The 21,371-nt window shown below is 46.5% G+C and overlaps 1 protein-coding gene across 2 annotated transcripts in view; it reads left to right on the plus strand.

Annotated features, from left to right (window-relative positions):
- The window catches only part of GKAP1 (G kinase anchoring protein 1), a 565,016-nt gene that overhangs the window by 197,093 nt on the left and 346,552 nt on the right, over positions 1-21,371 (plus strand). For both annotated transcript variants that reach the window (XM_085633148.1, XM_085633155.1), the window contains exons 5-6: positions 8,486-8,615; positions 8,701-8,723. In XM_085633148.1, coding sequence (XP_085489274.1) covers positions 8,486-8,615; positions 8,701-8,723 — 153 coding nt within the window. The remainder of the gene's footprint in view (positions 1-8,485; positions 8,616-8,700; positions 8,724-21,371) is intronic.

Genomic DNA, 21,371 nt, shown 5'->3' on the forward strand with positions numbered 1-21,371 from the left:
TGCGTCCACTCCAAAAGTGCTTAGCGCGCCAGTGGAACCAGGCCCAGGGACAACTGACAGATCTGGTGTTGGTAGACTGTCGCACCCATCGCTCTCTGCAGTGGTGGAACACCACAAACCTTTCCGGAGGTCGACCGTTCCTAGACCCGGTCCCACAAATAATCCTAACAGATGCATCGCTCTCCGGCTGGGGAGCTCATCTGTTACATCTCACAGCACAAGGCACATGGACGCCGCAACAGAAGTTACTCCACATCAACCATCTGGAGTTACTGGGCGATCTTCCTCGCCCTAAGATCCTTCCAGACGCAGATTTCAGGCAAGGCAGTCCTCATTCGCACAGACAACATGACTGCCATGTACTACATTCAAAACCAGGGGGGCACACACTCTCCACAGCTCTCTGTTAGCACAGAGCATATGGAGATGGGCAATTCCACAAAAGATTTTTCTCCTAGCCCAACATGTCCCAGGAGTCCAAAACACCGTGGCAGATCTGCTCAGCAGGCAGACACAGCAGATCCACGAGTGGGAACTTCACCCACAAGTTCTTCACCCGTTCTTTCAGAAGTGGGGGCATCCACACATAGACCTATTCACCACCCACGAAAACAAAAAATGCCCAAGCTTCGCCGCCAGATATCCACACCCATTATCCAAAGGCAATGCGATATGGATGAACTGGTCAAACAAATTTGCATACGCTTTTCCACCTCTCCCACTAATTCCATTAGTGGTGCGAAAGCTACAACAGCATTCCCTAACTCTCATCCTAGTAGCTCCAACATGGGCCAGACAACCGTGGTACACCACACTGCTGGAACTCTCAGTAGTACCACATCAAAAGCTACGCCTCTCGCCATGCCTCCTAACCCAGAACCATGGAGAGATCAGGCACCCGGACCCAGCTCAGCTCAACCTTGCGATCTGGCTCCTGAGGTCCTAGAATTCGGATACCTTAACCTTCCCCCTGATTGCATGAACATTATCAGGGAAGCTAGACGCCCTATTACTAGAGCGTGCTATGCAGCAAAGTGGAAAAGATTTGTTGTTTACTGCCACAACAACACAATCAATCCTTTAAATGTATCCATACAGCACATTAGAACATTGGAACGTTGGCAGCTCCATTGAAGACAATGGAGCGCTCCGGGCTAATACTGGCCGGTATAAGCCCGGAGCACCAACATTCCAATGTGTCTTTGTTCACAGCTCTGGCTGTGAACAAAGACTTCAGGGAGCCTGAGGGGATTTCAATCCCCTCGCGCTCCCTGAAGGGCTTTGTTTTGGTAGAACATTCTGCCCTCTAGTGGCAGAATGTTCTAATAGCCTTATAGCCCTTCGTAGCAGGGCTATACCGCTGTTAATGGCCCGCTGCTGTTGTTAAAGTCCCTCGCCTTCGGCTCGGGCCTTTAACGCTGCAGCGGGCCATTAACAGCCGGTATAGCCCGCTACGGCGGGCTATAAGGCTATATTATATGTTATTTACTCCATTTACAAAGGAGTAACCTAGCATATACTTCCATTCGGTTACACCTCGCTGCAATTGCTGCTTATTTACAGAAGAGGCAGCACCTCTCACTTTTCAAAGTGCCTGCCATCAAAGCCTTTATGGAAGGCCTCAAAAGAGTAATTCCACCCAGAGTACCACCCTCACCTGTCTGGAACTTGAATATAGTCCTCACACGGTTAATGGGACCCCCTTTCAAACCATTACATAAATGTGAGCTGCAATTTCTCACATGGAAAACAGCTTTTCTAGTGGCCATCACTTCCCTCAGAAGGGTTAGTGAAATACAAGCACTCACTATACAGGAACCTTTTCTCCAGATGCATCAGAACAAGGTTGTACTCCGCACCAACCCCAAATTTCTACCCAAAGTCATTTCTCCATTCCATCTAAACCAGTCTGTAGAATTACTAGTCTTTTTCTCGCAAGCCCAAACAGTTGCGGAAAGGGCCTTACACACACACTGGATTTTAAAAGGGCTTTACTTTACTACATCCAAAGGACACAACCTTTCAGGAAAACCAAACAGCTATTTGTCTCCTTCTCCCCACCACACAAAGGCAACCCTATTTCTAAATCAGGGATAGCTAGGTGGATTGTAAAATGTATACAGATTTGCTACCACAAAGCAAAACGAACGCTATCTGTTCCCCCTAAAGCCCACTCTACAAGGAAGATAGGGGCGTCTATGGCTTTCCTACGGAACATACCACTAGATGACATCTGCAAAGCAGCGACATGGTCAACACCGCACACCTTTACAAAACATCACTGTGTAGATGTGCAAACTAAGCAACAAGCTAGTGTGGGCCAAGCTGTACTAAAAACACTGTTTCAAACAACTGCAACGGATGCCGGTGGTCGCCGCTAGGGTTGGGTACTGCTATATAATCTATGCACAGTGTATAATCTGCAGCTCATATGCCGGAAAGGGCCCCATCTGGTTCTGCACCAGTGACTCCAGCCCAGCGAGGCCACAGGGATCCATTTCTGGATCCGAACTGACACCGGTTGTGCCATCTTGATCTTCCCCTATGACGGTTCTGATGACAATGCTCCCTGAGCCATCCCCATGGTCATCCCGACTCTGACACGGACCTGGGTGGGCGTCGCTCAATGCTGACTCAGGTGCCAGCAGGAGCTTTGCTTTCTAGATCAGAGCCCAAGCCTTATTTACAACGGCTGGGCCACAGGGAAGACTGGGAGGGGTCACTAGACCCTTTAGAATACCAGCCCTATGAGGTAGGTCAAAGTTTGGACTGGTGTGAGAACCTGGATGAGGCCTGTGGCCTGGATAATTCTCCAGATGCTCGTCTGCTTTCTCCTTGTACCGTGACCATGGTGAAGGGAGCATCTAACACAATGGTGATGCGGAGGTCCTCGACCTTCAGCTACACACGATAGCAGTCGAGACTAATCTCTCAACAGAGGTGCTGCAGCCGGGAGTTTCCACGTCGGAACCCTTACTCCTATTCAGTGACTCCCTCACGGACGTCATTTTGGGTACCTGTCCAATCCCAGCACTGGGGCTCCTGTGAATAGGACGATTGCCCCCACCATCACCCCGCATTGGGGGATCTAAACTTCCTCGCGCAACACCCTACCCCTGAGAGCTTTGTGGCCAAAGCCTCCACCTCTTATGGTGCTTTCCCTACCACTTCCCTGTATTGGGAGTACAAGAGACTGGACTCATTTTTGACCATGATCCCTTCTGCCAGCCTGGCATTGCGGTCCCTGAACACCCCATTACTTTTGGGTTGTTCCCATGATTTTCAGGATATGGTTGCGCAAGTGCTGCCACAGGTCTCGGAGGAGGCCCGGGCTGTACTCTCCCAAGCTGTCACCGACTGGAGAGACGCGGCAAAGTTCACTATTCGATGCTTACTTAACAATAACATCTTGCTAGGCAGATCGGTTTCCATGACGGTGGCCCTTAGGCATCACGCCTGGCTAAGGACGGCTGGCGTTTCAGAGGTTGTCCAAGCTTCCTTTATGGACATTCCCTTCGATGGCATCTGTCTCTTCGAAGACCAGGCAGATTTGGCGCTCGAGTGCTTTAAGGATTCTCATGCAACGGCGAGGTTCTTAGGCCTCTCTGCCATCCCACGTCCACCTCAATCTGCCTTTTGCTGCTATGAAAGGGCATTCCAGCTGTGCCGATTCCTGCCCAGACATTGCGCAGGCTCCCCAACCTCTGTCAATTAATCAAGGTGTTTGTTGAGAGCGACTTCTCACCCGTAAGGGTCTCAAGGCGCTGGTGGGGAGCGGAGGGTTTAGCAGGTTCCAGTCCATCAAGGAGCGGGTCTGTCGAAGAGCCAGGTTTTGAGGTTTCTTGTGAAGATTGGAAGCGATGTCTGTCTGAGGTGGAGCGAAAGGTCGCTGCAGGCTCTGGCCGCGAGGAAGGAAAAGGAGCGGCCTCCCAATCTGGTCTTTCTGGTGTGGGGGACTGCAGCATAGTAGATCTGGGCTGATCTAGGGTCCTTTGGGGTGCGTGTAATTTAAGTCGGCTGTTCAGGTATGCTGGTCTGGTGTCGTGGAGGGCTTTGTGAGCGTGGGTGAGCATCTTGAAGGTGACTCTAGCTTCGATGGGGAGCCAGTGGAGTGTGCGCAGGTGCTGGTTGATGTGGCAGTGTCGTGGCGGCGTTTTGGATGATCTGTAGCTTGCGGGTGAGGTTTTTGTTTATTCCGGCATAGAGTGGGTTGCCATAGTCAAGTCTGCTGGTGACCAGGGCGTGAGTGACGGTCTTTCTGTGTTCGAGGGGGGTCCATTTGAAGGTCTTACATAGGAGGCGGAGGGTGTGGTAGCAGGACGACGAGACTGAGTTGATCTGGCGGTCCATTTTGAGCTCTGAGTTCAGGATGATTCCCTGGTTGCGTGCATGGTCCGTGGGGGTGGGCGGGCTTCCGAGGGCGGGGGGCCACCAGGTGTCATTTCAAGTGTCTGGGTTTGGGCCCATGATGAGTACTTCCGTTTTGTTGGTGTTTAGTTGTAGGCAGCGGTTTTTCATCCTTTTGGCAACGGCTTCCATGCCTTCTCGAAAGTTGTGTCTGGCGGTGTTGGATTCGTTGGATAGGGCGAGGATGAGTTGGGTGTCGTCTGCGTATGACAAAATGTTGTGTCCGTAGGTTCTGACGATGGGGGCGAGCGGAGCCATGTAGACATTGGAGAGCGTAGGGCTGAGGGAGCATCCCTGGGGGACTCGTCATGTGGTTGGTGTGGGGTCCGAGAGGAAAGGTGGGGGAAGAGTCTGACCCGCTGCGTTCTGCCGGAGAGGAAGGAGCGGATCCAGTTGAGGGCCTTGTCTTGGATTCCGAGAGGAAAGGGTGGAGTCTGCGTATTAAGGTGCGGTGAGAGACTGTGTTGAACGCCGCTGAGAGGTCGAGGTGGATGAGAGCTGCTGTTTCTCCTTTGTCCAGTAGGGTGCGGATGTAGTCTGTTGCGGCGAGAAGGGCGGTTTCCGTACTGTGTTTTTTTCTGAAGCCGGATTGGGAGGAGTCTAGGATGTTGTGCTCTTCGATGAATGTGGCGAGTTGGCTGTTGATGGCTTTCTCGAGGACTTTTGCTGGGAACGGGAGCAGGGAGATGGGTCTGTAGTTTTTGATGTCGGTGGGGTCCGCCGAGGGTTTCTTCAGGAGGGGGTTGATCTCTGCGTGTTTCCAGTCGTCGGGGAACGAGGCGGTTGCCAGGGAGCGGTGGATGGTGTGGCAGAGCATATGTGCGATGGGGTCAGCGGCTCTGTTGAAAATGTGGTGGGGTAGGGGATCCGTGGGGCCCCCGGAGTGGATTGACTTCATAGTCTTAAGTGTGTCTTCAGTGGTGAGGGCTGCCCAGTTGTAGATTGCTGGCTTCAGGGTGTCGGGGGTGGTTGGTGAGAATTCAGTGTGTTTGTCTTCGTCGAAGTTGTCGAAGATGCTCTTGATTTTGTGGTGGAAAAAGGTGCGGAGTTTGTTGCAGAGGTCATGTGAGGGAGGGATGTTGGTGGACTTGCTGGTGGGTTGGGCAAACTCCTTGATGTTTGAGTTTTTTGCTGTTGTGTGCATGAGTGGAGATTCTGTCTTCAATTGCTTTTTTCCTTGTTTTTCTGTGTGACCAAGGGTGCAGTTTACACAGATCTTGTGGGTCAGGTGGCAAGCGATCTGGTCAGGTCGCCACCCCCTTCCTGAATCCGCCTCCAAACCCTCCTTGTCTGGCCCTGTACCACCATGGGCACCCAGTTGGTGGCAGGATTTGCCATCACCTGCCTCACTGGCAGTCAATAACATCGGACAGGTGGGTTTTACAGATTGTCGGAAGGGTCTACTTCCTTCCCTTTGAGAATACCCCTCCCCGCCAATGCCACCATCTCACGATTGGCTGATAGAGGATCATCTGTCTATTCTCCACAAGGTGCTCACTGCTCTCTTGGCCAAGGGAGCCATAGAGAGAGCTCAGGTGCCAGAAGTAGGCTGTAGTTATTCCCGCTACTTTCTGGTTCCCACAAAGGACATGGGCCATTGTCCGATCCTCGATCTCCAAACTCTCAATCTCTTCTTCAAAAAGGAGATATTAAAAATGCTCACATTGGCTCAGGTCATGTCTTACCTGGACGCAGAAGACTGGATTGACTTGCAGGACACTTATTTTTATATTCCCGTCCTGCCTTCTCACCGGCACTATCTGTGGTTTCTGATAAGCCACGAGCACTTTAAGTTCGCCGTGCTTCCTTTTGGCCTTACCAGCGCCCCTCAGGTGTTCTTTGTGGGGTATGTAGGGACAAAGAAAGGTCTGGCAGTGCAGAAGTAGACCATCTCCAGATAGATCATTCTCTGCATCAAAATCAGCCATGCACTGGTCAAGAAGCAGCCCCCTGGAGATTTGTGGGCTCATTCCACCACATCTAAATCGGCCACCACTGGGTTAGCACATGGAGTTCTGGTCTTGTACATCTGCCAGGCAATAACGTGGGCTTCCCTGCATGCGTTTATTAACCATTACTGTCTGGACAGTCAGGTCTGCAGGGATGTCCCCTTTGCCCGTTCAGACCTTCAGGATTTGTTCCTTTGAAATTAGTTCTCAGGCCCTCCTCTGGAGATGGTGTTGATTGCATATCTATTCAGAAGGTAGGGAATCCGTGACTAGAAGACGCTATCAGATGAACAAGTTACTTACCTTCGGTAACGCCTTATCTGGTAGGGACTATATATAGCCGCAGATTACTTACCGACCCACCCATACTCCCTGCTCTGCGAACAGATTTCTAGGGACAAGGATGGCCCTTTCAGGGCCCTAGTTTTGAAACCAGTTGTCAGTGGGCAGTCGTCAAAAGTAAATGACGCCCACGCGCCTGGGTGGCGCCTATATAGCTACCGCAACGTCACTTCCATCGCGGATGACGCCACTGACAGAAATGGAGCTGATCAACGCCAGTTGCCGACGCTGGGGTACTGCTCACGAAAAAATTCCAGATCCAGTCTGACGCCTTGGAAAATTTAAAAGGTAAGGAATCTGTGGCTAGATATAGTCTCCACCAGATAAGGCATTACCGAAGGTAAGAAACTTGTTCATCATAATTCACAGATACCAGTTTATCAATATTGGCTGCCAGATTGACTCTTAAATACATTGAAGTTTCCACCTTCTAGAATCTTGTAATTTAGAGTATATATTTGCCAAAATCTGAGTTTATTTGCATCTCAAGACATGCTGCTAGATTTCTCCAAAGCTCTTTGCCTCTTTTTCTTTAATCACTGTTTCTGCCGCTATATTTATTATGAGTATATCATCAGCATATGCTAACACTTTAGTTACATGACCATTATAGTGAATAGGCTGTATCCGATCAGTATCTGAGAGTTTCTATATAAAGGATTCTAAATTTATAGAAAACAGGGCTGCCTGCTCTACTTGTTATCTTTATGCTTTTTGATTCTCTCCCCATAATATGTATTTTAACTTCTGGTCGGCTTTAAAGAATCTAAATTTATTAAGCGATCTCAAAGCCCCATACATTCCTTACTCTCCATATGGTTGTCTTATACATCATTGGTACCAAGATCCGATGCCTCTAACTGCTTGAGTTTGGTATTTTTCTTTGTGTATGCTTAATTGAAAACGTGGATAGAATAAAACAAATCTATTTATTGGAGATCCCATTTAAGGAGAAGGGATAATTACTTAGTTGTAATCCTAGTTCACTATCCTGTTTACTTAAAATTAATTTGTGAACATCTCACCCTCTGCCCAGGGAACAATGAAAGCGGATAAAGTGGTCTATTTTTTAAGATCCTCATACCCTCTCTAAGCTTGACGGTAACCTTCCTAGCAACTGACTCAACAATGCTACATGGTCACTCTTATTGTCTTCAAGCATAGTGCAGTTTTGTAACTGTAACATAGTGACGGTGCTGACCTAATTTGTGTTTTGTAAATTGAGTTATATACACTTACTGCAAAATTATTGTCTATAATGTTTATTTGGATATCTAAAAATAAAAGAAAGTGTGCCTTTAGATAGGTATATGTTTCTAAACAAGTTTTATCTTCGAAATTGTCAGGCATCCCACAGATGGGCATATATAGTAATTACCTATAAATTCAGTGAACATTCTGAGATGGAGAGCTAAGATTACTTACAAATGACCTTCCCTTCAGTGTATCTGCAAGCTGTTTCAGGATGACCCTCACAATACCAACTTCTAGAAAACACACTCTTCAGAGGTGTATTTTCTTTAAAAAGACATTTTGTGCAATACAGTTGTATTAAACGTAATGTCATATCAGAATTGTAAATAAATCACATTTATTTTTATTGCGCACCAAGTCAGACTACATGCTTAGGGGGAAATGTCTTAATAATGCAGATTTTATTCCTTGTTAAAAAATGACACTCTTTGAATATGTTCTAGTAACACAATGTTGCTTAAACATCAGAAAAGATATGTTGAAAGAAAAAAAAAGTTGAATTAAGCAAATACTTTTTTGTTGTTCTCTCCAAGGAACACGACAGTACTGGTAATGCTTCTCCCCAGTCCAAGGGTACACACAAGAAAGAGAAAAAAAAGAATCAAGGAAAAGATAAGCCTACCACAGTGGCACTCAAGGACTTTCAGTCTGAAACCAATATGGGTATAGTTCTTCAAATGGTACAACTAATTTCATTTGCCACATTCAATTGTATGTTCGTTCATTAGTCTTTTTCTATCTTTTACAGATCATATCGGTAAAAAGCAAGAGGTAAGAGGTCTCCAAAGTATGTAATGTATGCCACTTTTGAACATGTTAACCTTTACCTTATTTGAGGAATATAGCAATGGCAACCACATAACCCATTCAAAAGCTTTCACCGCAGTTTTACTGGCTGTATGTTTTAGGCTTAAGCTCCTTGTATATTTGTAGCAGTAGAATGGTAAATTATGCTTTAAGATTTTGAAACTGCAAAAACTAGTTCTTTGGAGTTTGGCAATATGCAGGCGACCATAGGGCAACGATTTTCTTTAACTTCTAGTTAGTGGCAGTTCCTACTTTTAACTTCTCACCTCCTAAGGTTCATTTACCCTTAAAAATAGATGCAAATGTTTTCACTGTTTGTTTATAAAAAAACACGTGGGAGGTAGAGTGAATTCTTAGCAAGGGTATAGTAACTCCCTTAGTCATACCAAGCTGAATAATGATGAAGAATTAAGTCTTTTTTGATTAAGTCTATCATTGCATTTGACTTATTATTAAAAATATCCTATATGCTAGTGTGGTTGAGGCATGATGCAAATGGGGCTGCATTTACATCTAGACTTTGATTGCAACTAAACACAAATATGCACAAGCCCATGCCCACTTGGCTGCCTTTGCTCTGTTACCTTGTAACCTGTCAAGTGGACGGGGACACTTTGCTTGCTTTCTAAGGTGAGTGCTCCAGTATAAACATATTTATTTTAACATATTTCGTATTTAGAGTCCTTCCTCAGACATTTTCAGCAGGTGTATGACTGAGCAGTGTTATCTGGGTTTCTCAGTTAATTCCACAGGCAACAAGAAACTAAGTACCTCTGGATTTTGGGATGTATATCTCTGCATCAGCCCAACATTGGCATTGTATATTGTGCCCTAGTCATATCCAGCTACTCTGTAGCGACATCCTTTGTGCAGCACTCATAATTTAGGCTCTTAAGGTGAACTGCTGTTTATCCAGTATTAGGGGTGTCTTTCATAGATTCACATGCCTGAATCATTCCCCGTCGTCGAGACCTCCCGTCTCGACGACGGGGAATGATTCAGGCATGTGAATCTATGAAAGACACCAATACTGGATAACTGCTGTTACAGGTAAGTAACGCATTTCTTTTGGAAGGATCTTTCCGGATCCATGATATTGAGTAAATTTCAAGATCTACCTTACAGTCTTTGATAGTTGAAGGGACTTTCATAGATCATGTTCTGAAAGACACCTGTCTGTGGGGACCACTTTGTTTAGTATTGTCTAGGCAGCTAGTGGTTTAGGCTTCTCTGATTGACATTAAGCACCAACTTTCTGTCTCTGCTGCCAGAGCAATTCAACTGTAATGCATATCCTCCAGTGGGAGGTATCCTTATGTTTGGACTAGTACTCTTCTGTAACATGTTGAATTCGGTCAGTGTTTTATAACATGTAAATTACTCTTGCATTGACATCATCTTGTTATAGTCTTTATCTTGCCACTGGCCCCTTAGTCTTAGTAGAGGTAGTGGTACAGATTGTAATGGCAGACAAGGCATTGGCAAGTGTCATTGTGAAAATAATGAAGTAAAGGCAACATCAGGCGAAGTAAACAGGGCAAAGTAAAATTAATTTCTGATGAGGACTCTAGAGCTTGAGTACAACCTGGGAAAATACACCAAATGATACGTTGTGCCCTGCTACGAAGTTTGGTGGTGTAGTCATACGGAGGTCATGGGCTATCCCACCGAGGCACATCTGGTGAGCGGTGCCCACACAAATTATGCCACTGGAGAAGTGAGCCCCGATTATTGGTGCATGTGTCTGAAGTAGAGCGGTGTTTCTGTACCTCTGGTGCTCTGATCGTTGGATCTAGCTGATACCCAAAAGTGTATGACTTCATCAGAGATGGTAATGTGCACAGTGAGATACTTTCTGTTCTCATGCTTGGAGGGTGTGGCGTCTCAACTCTGAACAGGGGATTTTCTAACTACAAATATTAATGTAGAGGGCTTCAGGAAAATATATAGTTCTTTGGATCACTTCTTGCCCCCTATGTAGTCCGTCAACATGTGGTCAGTAATACTCCTAAAGTGGCGGCCATCTTTATGTGGTGTGCTTTTCCATGTAGTGTGCTGAGGCTCCTCCCTCTAATACTATATGAAATGATCTCAGAACCAGATTATAGACCATTTTTGTTCCTTCTTTAGCCTTGTAATGACTGTATGATTTAATGGAGACATCCCTTTCTAGGATTCAGCCTAGGGCCACTATCATCAAACCAAACTGTTTGCACTATATTTTGGGGCACAAACATGGCTTGATCCTAAGAAGACAAACAAAGAACCTGTTGGTAGACACCAATCTGGGCCCATTACCGTCCAACATCTGTTAAATGCATACTGGGAAATGAACCAATCCTTTCTCTTGGATTTCTTTTTTGTGGAATCAGAGAAACTAAACCAACACTGAGACAGAAAGAAGTCCAACTCTGAAATTAAAGTTCTGATCTTTCTCAACCAGTTTAATTCATCCGGATCTTCGTGGACAATAGTCCTCTCACTTTATAATGCACAATAACATTTTCGAATATAGTTTATACAGGCTGCACTTCTTAAAGTTATAATTTTAATCTCTTCAATATATTGTGGTCTACTAAGTGATTGTCTTGAATTTTGTAAATCATTAATGCTGAGAATAATATCCCTTGTTTTATTATTTTATGGAGAGATTTTGATCTAATTTTTATGATTTCAATAGACATTGTCAAATGGCAATGATAATCCTCTGAAGGCATTGCCTCCCATAAGAGGGTTGCTAACAATAAACCCAAAAAAGTTTTAGGTTTTCAGCAGCAAAGCAGTTTATTTTTTATTCTAATCCATACCGTTTGCTTTCAAGGTTAGGTAATCAGCATGACCAAAATGGTTGACTCTTGAATGTTTGAATTTTGTTTGTTCATAATAACTAGCAAAGATGCAACCTTAGTAAATAACTGAGATGCTTTTAAAGCTTTGGTCAGTAGTTCCATTTTATAATGACATGCATTATTTGAAGTACTAATGAAAATAAAGTCATTGGAAAAATAAATGTAAAACCTTGAAAGATTTTGTCCCTTCCCAAAAGTGACACTTTAAAGAAGCAGTGCAGAATCTTAGATATGATTGCAATTCTTATTAAGCAAAAAGGCAGGCTGCAACGTTTCCAGGTTAAAGGCTACATTCTTTGTGGTGATGAATAGATTTGAAAAATGTTTGTATTCAAGAGTTTAAAAAACAATCTGTAATGAGTACTGCATTTGGGGTTTTAATTTACTGCATTAGAGAAGCTAGCTAACTAGTTTTCTAAATTATTTATATATTTTATTTATTTATTTTATAATAGAATTTATAAGGCGCGACAGCTACCCAAAAAGGGTTTCCCGGTGCCAAGACAGCTGTGAGACAGAATGGTGAAGAGCAGAGAGAGAGATTACTGGCTAAACAGCCACGTCTTTATGGATCTACGAAAGCAGATATAGTTGGTTTCTTTTCGGATGGCAAGAGGCAAAGTGTTCCAGAGGGTGGGGCCCAGATAGGAGAAGGACTTGCCACCCATCCTGGCAAGTTTGAAACGAGGGATCGTGAATTTCTCAAGCGTTGAGGAACGGAGATGACGTGTGGGAATGTAAGGGCTAACAAGAGTATGCAGGTAGGGTGGTGCTGAACCCCGCCTTATATTAAACATAAAGCTCAAGGCTTTGAATTTTATGCGACTCTCCACTCTAAGCCAATGAAGGTCGTGGAGGTAGCCAGAAATGTGCGAGCGTCTAGGAATTTTGCAAAGAAGTCTAACTGCAGAGTTTTGAACCAACTGCAGTTTACGGATTACAGTCTTGTTGGCACCTAGCAGCAGGACATTGCCGTAGTCCAACCTTGAGATTATGAGGGCATGGACCACTGTTTTTTGAGTGGCAGTGGGTAACATCCAAATAATTTTCCGCAGCCATTTCAAGATGGTAAAGCATGTGGCCGCGACCCTGACGGCTTGTTGGTGCCAAGACAGAGAGTCGTCAATGTAGACGCCCAAATTCCGGACATGGTTAGAGGTTAAAGGGAGGACACCCATCTCGGTAGGCCAGTGAAATGGACCCCAGAGGTCCTTATCCTTACCCAGGATTAGGACCTCGGTTTTATCACCATTGAGTTTAAGATGGTGTTGGGTCATCCAAGAGGCGATGTTCCTCAAGCCAAGTTGTAAATCAGATGTTGAGTTAGGATCAGCAGAAGAGAGAGAAAAGATGATTTGAGAGTCATCTGCGTAAGAAAAAGAGTTAGGCCGGCTTGGTCAGCAATGTCCGCTAAAGGCCTTACGTAAAGATTAAAAAGCAGAGGACTGAGTATGGAGCCTTCGGGTACCCCATGGGGGGAGCAGTGAGTGTTGGAATTGTTGGTGGCTGAAAAAATCTGGAAAGTGCGGCCGTTCAGAAAGGAGATGATCCAGTCCAGGGCAGAGCCACATATGCCCAAGGATTTTAGAGTTTTAATAAGTGTGAGATGCGAAATAGGGTCGAACGCTGCGCTGAGATCGAGCAGGACAAGCGCCACGGTTTCTCCACAGTCAAGATGGTGGCGAAGCTTCTCTGTGACACCTAATAGAGTGGTTTCTGTGGAGAAATTGGACCTGAACCCGGATTGGGAAGGATGAAGAATTTTATTCCGTTCGACAAACTGGGCAAAATGAGAATGAATGTGACTCTAGAATCTTGGAGAAGATTGGCAGAAGGGAAATGGGGCGGTAATTGGAAAGAATAAGGGGGTCGGCAGTTGACTTTTTCAACAGAGGAGTCACCATAGCATGTTTCCAGTGAGTTGGATCTACCGACTCACGAAGAGAGGAATTTAAGACGTTCAAGATGATATGCATTTGGGAAGATCCAGTTGTTTGAGAATAGAGGGAAGTAGGGGGTCACTGGGGGAGCCAGACTTTACTTTATTTAGAATAAGAGAATCCATATTGAGGAGTGGCCAGGTGTCAAGAAGAGGGGTTGTGGTGTTATGCACAACAGGAAACTCAGCAACCGAATTTTCATTTATACATCAGAGAGGAGCATTCTGAGTGGTAGTAGACAATGTTGTCGTCAAGAGGCTGCTATCGAAATGAGAGTTAGCAATGTCAAGGTGAATCTTCTCAATTTTTTGTTTAAAGAAGTGAGCAAGATCCTCACACTGGCCATTTTCCAAGGGAGGAGGAGTAGCCAGGGTCTCAGATCTGGCAAGCTTTTTGACTAAGCTAAAGAGTGTCTTGGAACAATTAGCATCGGAGGTAATAGAGTTCGAGACGAAGAGAACCTTAGTGGATTTACACAAGTTATGGTAGAGTTTTTTGCCTTTATATATGCCATTTTCAGTTCTGGCACATAGTCTCTCCTCCATTTACGTTCCAGAGATTTGCATTTAGCTTTTTCGATTTTTAGAGCATCATTGAACCAAGGAGCCGGGGGACGGTGATTGGTGAATTTTTTTCTGAGTGGGAGGAAGGCAGGAATCAATAGCAGTTGAAAGCCAACTGTGTACATTATTGGAAAAAGACTCAACATCAGAGTCATATAGAGGACCGTTCAAGCATAGGACATTGTTAAAGGCATTCCGGTCAAATTTTTTCCAATCTCTTTTAGAAGTCTTTAGGGAGTGAGATAAAGATGTGGAGGCGAGAGGAATCGAGATAGTAAATGTAGATAAAAAATGGTCTGACCAATGAATGGGCAATGCAGGATCACAATGAAGACCAAGAAAGCTAGAAAAAATGGGGTCATGGAGGTGGCCAGCTTTGTGTAGGCCCCGAATTATGTAGAAAGATGTTCATAGCGGCAAGATCTGAGATAAAATTACTGCACGTGGAATTGGAAAGATTGTCCAGATGTAGATTGAAGTCGCCGAGCAGCGAGAAATGATTTGAGCTCATAATCCAAGGGGTAAGGTAATCAGGAAGTGATGTGGGCCAGGAATTGGGCGGGCCAGGGGGACGATAAATAAGGAGACCAGAGAAAGTGAAGTGAGGGTTGAGAGTTAACTTAAATGAGGCGGCTTCACAATGTGGGATGTCCACTGTACCAAATTTACATTGAAAGGTTTTTTTGTGAATGATAGCAATGCTGCCACCAGCGGATGTCATTCTGTCTTTCCTAATAATAACATAGTTAGAAGGTAAGGCTGCTGCGACATCAGGACCTGAGCTCTCATGGAGCCAGGTCTCCGTAAGAAATAAAGCATCTGGTTTGACATCGTAGAGGAGGTAAAAAATGTCGAGTTTGTTTAGGGAGCGAGCAACAGTTTACACTAAGGAATGAAAATACTTTAGTAGGGGGAGAGAGCGTGCAAGTGTTAGTTCTATTACCTGAAGATGTATGAAGACTTGAATGGGGGTTGGTGAGGGAGAAATTACACCCGGGACAGGTATCTTTAGTATAATTATTAGCTAAGCAACGAGTGCAGTTAGGCTTAATTTTAGAGCGGAGGGCTAAAAGTTGTTTTGAGGTGAAGGTTCATTTTTCTGGGGGGTAAAAGGGATTAGGACCAGGGTTTATGGCCCCTGGCCCCGGTCCGGGGCAGACGGGGCTTGCCTTTGGCGCGCCCGCTGCGCGAAGCTGCTGACCTGTAGATAAACACTTGGTCAGGTGACCAGGATCACGTGAAGCACCCCGCCTCCCCTCGCCTCTAGCCCGGAAAAGAAAATGTCACCCCGATCTCCCTCCGCGTCAACCGGGAGCACCCGTGGTGGAACGAGGAGAATGCGGAGTAGGAAGGCGTCCGAGGTGGAGAGGTAGGCGAAAGGATAGCGTTTCACACGCAAGTATTTTTAAAACGATAAAATATTAGGCAGTGCACATGGAATTACAGTATGTTAGATTTTAGGGTAAAACAAGTTAAAAAATACCAACAAGGCAGCCTTTCAGCATTAGGCTTAGGTTCACAATGCGTTGGAGATTTATGCTCTCCACCTACTTTCTCATCTGAATTCGCTATTGAAGCTGTTCTCCAGAATGTAATTTGCCAAAAATGACTGATTTTATGACTGTGTTTAGTGAATGCACATCATCAGGAAAACTTGCTGATGCCATTAAAGGATTAAAACACGGTAAGGCACCTGTTCATGATATCTTAGTAGCAGAAATCTACACGATGCTTACAGCAGTGCCTTCTGCATATGTGTCAAAACTGTGAAACTATTTTGCTAGCTCAGGTGAGAACACTGATGATGATGTGCAGTAGCATTATGAACATGTCTGCACTAAAAAGAAACTGTTGCATTCAATAGAACTGTATTTTCCTTTGTATTGACAGCTAGGCCAGAATTAGGCCTTCGGTCCATTTTAGTTTCAGAAGCAGCCCTAGTTAATGTGTTTTTGCCACACGTTATCAAAATATGCGCTTATAATGATTTGTATTGACATGCTGTACTCTGTGAGCTCAACCACCAAATAAGCCTTTGCAACATTCAAGGCTCTTCCTGCTAGTAGCTATTTTGCTTGGATGACTTTTATTGTTTTTATAACTAGTTTGACCTGTCACATTAGGTTAGAATAGGACACATTAATATTCAAGTCAAGCACTAGTCTTAAAATGGAGACAGTAGATGGCGTTTGTAATCGTTGGAAACCAGGATCTGTTTGCAGTGTCTCTTAACTTTTTACCCCATTTGAGATCCCATGGATGCTAGTTATCTGCTTCCCTGAGAGTGCCTTGGGCTCTGCTCTGGGCCAGATACTCTACCGAACTCCGGAGGAAGCTCTCAGAACGATTCACGCATCGAGACACAGCAGCACTAAAAATTAGTGTTCGAGGCATATGAGCTGCAGATTACACACTGTGCATAGATCGCCATCTGGTGTTGGGCCCGGATGTTGCAGTTGTTTTTATCTTGGAAAGTCTTTGGAAGTCACGAGGCATGTGACTCCTCCTTTGGATCATATTGCGCATGGGCTTCGGCTTCATTCTCAGATTGTTTTTTCCGCCATCGGTCTCGGATGTCTTCTTCGCGCTCCAGTTCGGAACCGTTCCAGTTTTCCTGTTTGGCGCGCAATCCTTCCCCCTTCGACGGTATTTTCTCGATCGCGTTCTCCACACTTGACGCGACTCTCAACAATCAAAGTCTTCGATTCCGGTCGTCGACAAAGGCCTTCGAGCCTACCTGGGCTCCTGTCATGGCTAATGGAAAGGACGCCATTTAAAAAGTGTCCTCGATGTGGGTCGACGTTTCCCCACACCAATCTACATGAGGTGTGCAACCTCTGCCTCTCTCCAGAACACGAGGCGAGGGACTGCCCAGCTTGTGCCTCCTTCCGATCGAAGACGACGATCCGGGACCGACGAGCAAGGAGAACTATGGCTCACTCGTCAACTTCAATCCCCGACGACATCTTCGAAGAAGGCGTCAATGTTCCGGAACAGCAGCACACCAAAGAAGGCCTCGTCAGCGCGGTCCGAGGACATCACTCCGGCACAAAGGGGCGTGAGTACAAACGCCGACCCCAAACCCACCTACACGCCATTAAAAAAGGCTTCGGTCACGCCTTCGGGCCTAGGTATACGCCGAGAGACTGCTTCCTATACCTCGCTTCTGGGCCCGGTTAAGAAGCCCATCAAGCCTTCAGGCAGCTCGGGCTCGAGCCAGCCTACCCTCGGTGCCGAAAAACTAATCGACACCGGCACTGAAAAAGAAAACGTCCCGTTCCTCGACCGTGCCGAGCTCGAGCTCGACAACGAAGCACTCGGCGCCGAAGACTAGCACTGGCTCCTCGGCACTGATAACATTCTCGGAGCCCAGCAAGAAACTGAAAAGCCTCGACTCCCAAACCTCGAAGCCAAAACACACCTCGGAACCGAGGAAGTCAAAAGACACTTCTAAACCCCACGGTTCCAAACCAAGAACCAGTGCCGAATCGACGCCTAAAAAACCCACGGCTCCGACACCATCGGCACCCAAGGACCAGCCCCTTACAGAGGAACTGTTTCGACCTCATCCTTACCAAAAAATTCTTGTAAAGGATCCAAAGACTGGGCATTTGACGCTTTGCACCATAAAAAGATCACTGGACAAGCCTGCACCAGCTCCACCACCAAAAAGGAGAGACTTTGCCACCTCCCCTTTGAGGATTCTTTCACCTCCTCCTCCGCCTCCCCCACCCCATCATTCTCACACACCATCTCCAGATGAGGATGATGATGATATTATCTACGACACAGGGGACGGGGCGGACAACCAACCAACAGTGGACCCTACTCCCACAGGCTCCCCAGACCCATGGGACGACTACAACATCCCAGACGTCCCAACGTCCTGCAGGACGATCTTTACCCTTTCAGACCCAACCCCCCCCATCCCCCCCCCCCAGAGGACACAATGGGCTTTAACCAGCTACTCCATAGGGCTGCCCACTACCACAGGGTTTATCTCCACACAGACCCCGTGGAGGAGGGTTTCCTCTTGGATACATTCGACACTGCACAGAGGTCCACCTCAATTCTGCCCATGCTTAAGGGGGTTATTAAGCACGCACCAGAGGTCTTCAAAGACCCGGTTAGGGCCAGGGTCATCAACACTCGCATTGAGAAAAATTATAAGGCCGCCCCAGCAGATCCATCCTACATTAGAGGCCCCGCACCACTAGACTCACTGGTAGTCTCCAATGCGAGGAAACGTGCCAATTCCCAGGCATCAGGTGAGGCTCCACCACCAGATGGCAAGCGGACAGCGTCCCAAGCGGCCACATATGGCGCATTGCTAACACCCAAGTGCTCCTAGCCAGATATGACGGCACATTATGATGAGCTGGAGTCAATAATGCAACACCTCCCTGACAAAAAAAACCATAGGGCCAACGAACTAATTCAGGAGGGTAAAACTATCACTAATACCTCTATCCATTGTGTCCTCGATGCAGCTGACACCGCCTCCAGGGCAATACATACTAACGTCCTTCTGCGTAGGCATGCCTGGCTGCGCATTTCAGGGTTCAAACCTGAGGTTCAGAGTTCCACCCTCAACCACCCCTTTGATGAGAAACACCTGTTTGGCCCTAATGTCGACGTAGCCCTCAAAAAAATGAAAAAGGACACAGACACTGCAAAATCTATGGGAGCCTTGCAGTAGCATGCTCCCAGGCACTCCTTTCGCCGTTCCTCCTTTAGAAGCACCACCAGAGGCTACTCCTCCGACAGCGCCTCCACTTCCTACAAGGCCACTACCCAATCCAACTTCAATAGGGGTTACCAAAGAGGCAGTTACAGGGGTAACAACAACAAAGGCAGAGGCAAAACTAACACCTCCCGCTCTGCCTCCACCCCCACCCAGTGACTTGCCTCCATTCCCCCCAGACTATTTCACTCCAGTCGGGGGCAGACTCCACAATTTCCTTCCTGTCTGGGCTACCATCACCTCAGACAGATGGGTGCAACAGATTATTCAATCAGGCTACTGTTTAGAACTAACATCTACCCCCCCCAACCATTCCACCTAAACAGCGCCCAATGTCACAGGAACATTTGTCACTTTTAAAGCAAGAGGTGATCTCCCTCCTACAAAAAAGTGCAGTAGAACCAGTTCCTACCCACCACCAAAACAAGGGAGTCTACTCCCTATATTTTCTCATACCAAAAAAGGACGGCTCTCTAAGATCCATTCTGGACCTCAGACCCCTAAACCAATACATACACTCAGACCACTTTCACATGGTCGCCCTCCAGCAGGTACTTCCTCTGCTCTCCCAGAACGACTTCCTTGCCACCATAGACCTCAAGGACGCCTATTTTCACATTCCCGTTCACAACGCTCACAGGAAGTTTCTCAGATTCGTAGTGGACGGTCAGCACTACCAATTCAAAGTATTCCCATTCGGAGTCACCACAGCACCACGAGTGTTTACCAAGTGCCTAGCGGTAGTGGCAGCGCACCTGAGAAGACAACACATCCACGTCTTCCCATACCTAGACGACTGGCTCATAAAAGCAAGCTCATACAACCAGTGTGTACAGCACACTCACGCCACTATCCAACTACTTCACGACCTGGGCTTCGCAGTAAACTACGCCAAGTAATCTGCATCCGTCCCATGTACAACAATACCTCGGTGCCACCATAGACACCTCAAGAGCGTTAGCCTACCCCAGTCCCGCCAGGATAGCAAGCATACAGGCTCTTTGTGCCAAATTTCAACAACAACACTCTCTTCCAGCTCGAGTGTTTATGCAACTCATAGGGATGATGGTCTCTTGCATATTCATAGTACCTCATGCAAGACTCCAGATGTGTCCTCTCCAAGATTGCTTAGCACGCCAATGGAACCAGGCTCAGGGTCAATTATCAGATCTGGTGTTGGTAGATGGCCGTGCCCATCGCTCTCTGCAGTGGCGGACCACCAAAAACCTTTACAAAGGGCGACCGTTCCTGGAGCCGGTTCCCCAAATAGTTCTAACTGTGGACGCATCGCTCTCTGGAGTTACTGGCCATATTCCTAGCCCTAAAAGCCTTTCAAACACACATCTCAGGCAAGGCTGTCTAAGTCCGCACAGACAACATGACAGCCATGTACTACATCCAAAAACAGGGTGGCACGCACTCTCTGCAGCTCTCTCAGCTAGCACAGAGCATATGGAGGTGGGCCATACCTCAAAAAAAAATTCTCCTAGCCCAACATGTCCCAGGAGTTCAAAACACCCTTGCAGATCTGTTGAGCCGTCAAACACAACAGATCCACCAGTGGGAACTTCATCCACAAGTTCTTCAACCATTCTTTCAAATGTGGGGGCAACCGCAGATAGACCTCTTCGCCACCCACGAAAACGCCAAATGCCCAAGCTTCGCCGCCAGATATCCACACCCATTGTCCAAAGGCAATGCGATATGGATGAACTGGTCAGGCAGATTTGCATACGCTTTTCCGCCTCTCCCACTCATTTCATTGGTGGTGTGCAAACTACAGCAACATTCCCTAACTCTCATCCTAGTTGCTCCAACTTGGGCCAGACAACCGTGGTACACCACGTTGCTGGAACTCTCCGTAGTTCCGCACCAAAAGTTACACCTCTCTCCACGCCTCTTAACCCAGAACCATGGAGAGATCAGACACCCGCACCCAGCTCAGCTGAACCTTGCGATCTGGCTCCTGAAATCCTAGAATTTGGTTACCTTAATCTTCCCCCTGACTGTATGAACGTCATTAAAGAAGCTAGACGACCTACCACTAGAGTTTGCTACGCAGCCAAGTGGGAACGTTTCATGATCTATTGTCACAACAATAACGTCAATCCCTTAGATGTGTCTATCCAACACATCATTGGCTACTTACTACACCTACAAAGATGCAACCTAGCCTACACATCTATTAGACTACACCTTGCTGCCATAGCAGCGTATCTACAAAATAGACAGCATCTATCACTCTACCGAGTACCTGCCATAAAAGCCTTCATGGAATGCCTTAAGAGAATAATTCCCCCCAGAGTGCCACCCTCACCTGTGTGGAACCTAAACATCGTTCTCACAAGACTAATGGAGCCTCTATTTGAACCGCTACTTCAATGTGAGCTTCAATTTTTAACATGGAAATCTGCTTTCCTTGTAGCCATTACTTCACTCAGAAGGGTCAGTGAGATACAAGCACTCCCCATTCAAGAACCCTTTCTGCAAATGCATCATAATAAGGTTTTTCTCCG

This window comes from Triturus cristatus, chromosome 2_1 (genome assembly GCF_964204655.1).
Source record: "Triturus cristatus chromosome 2_1, aTriCri1.1, whole genome shotgun sequence".
Lineage (NCBI taxonomy): Eukaryota > Metazoa > Chordata > Amphibia > Caudata > Salamandridae > Triturus > Triturus cristatus.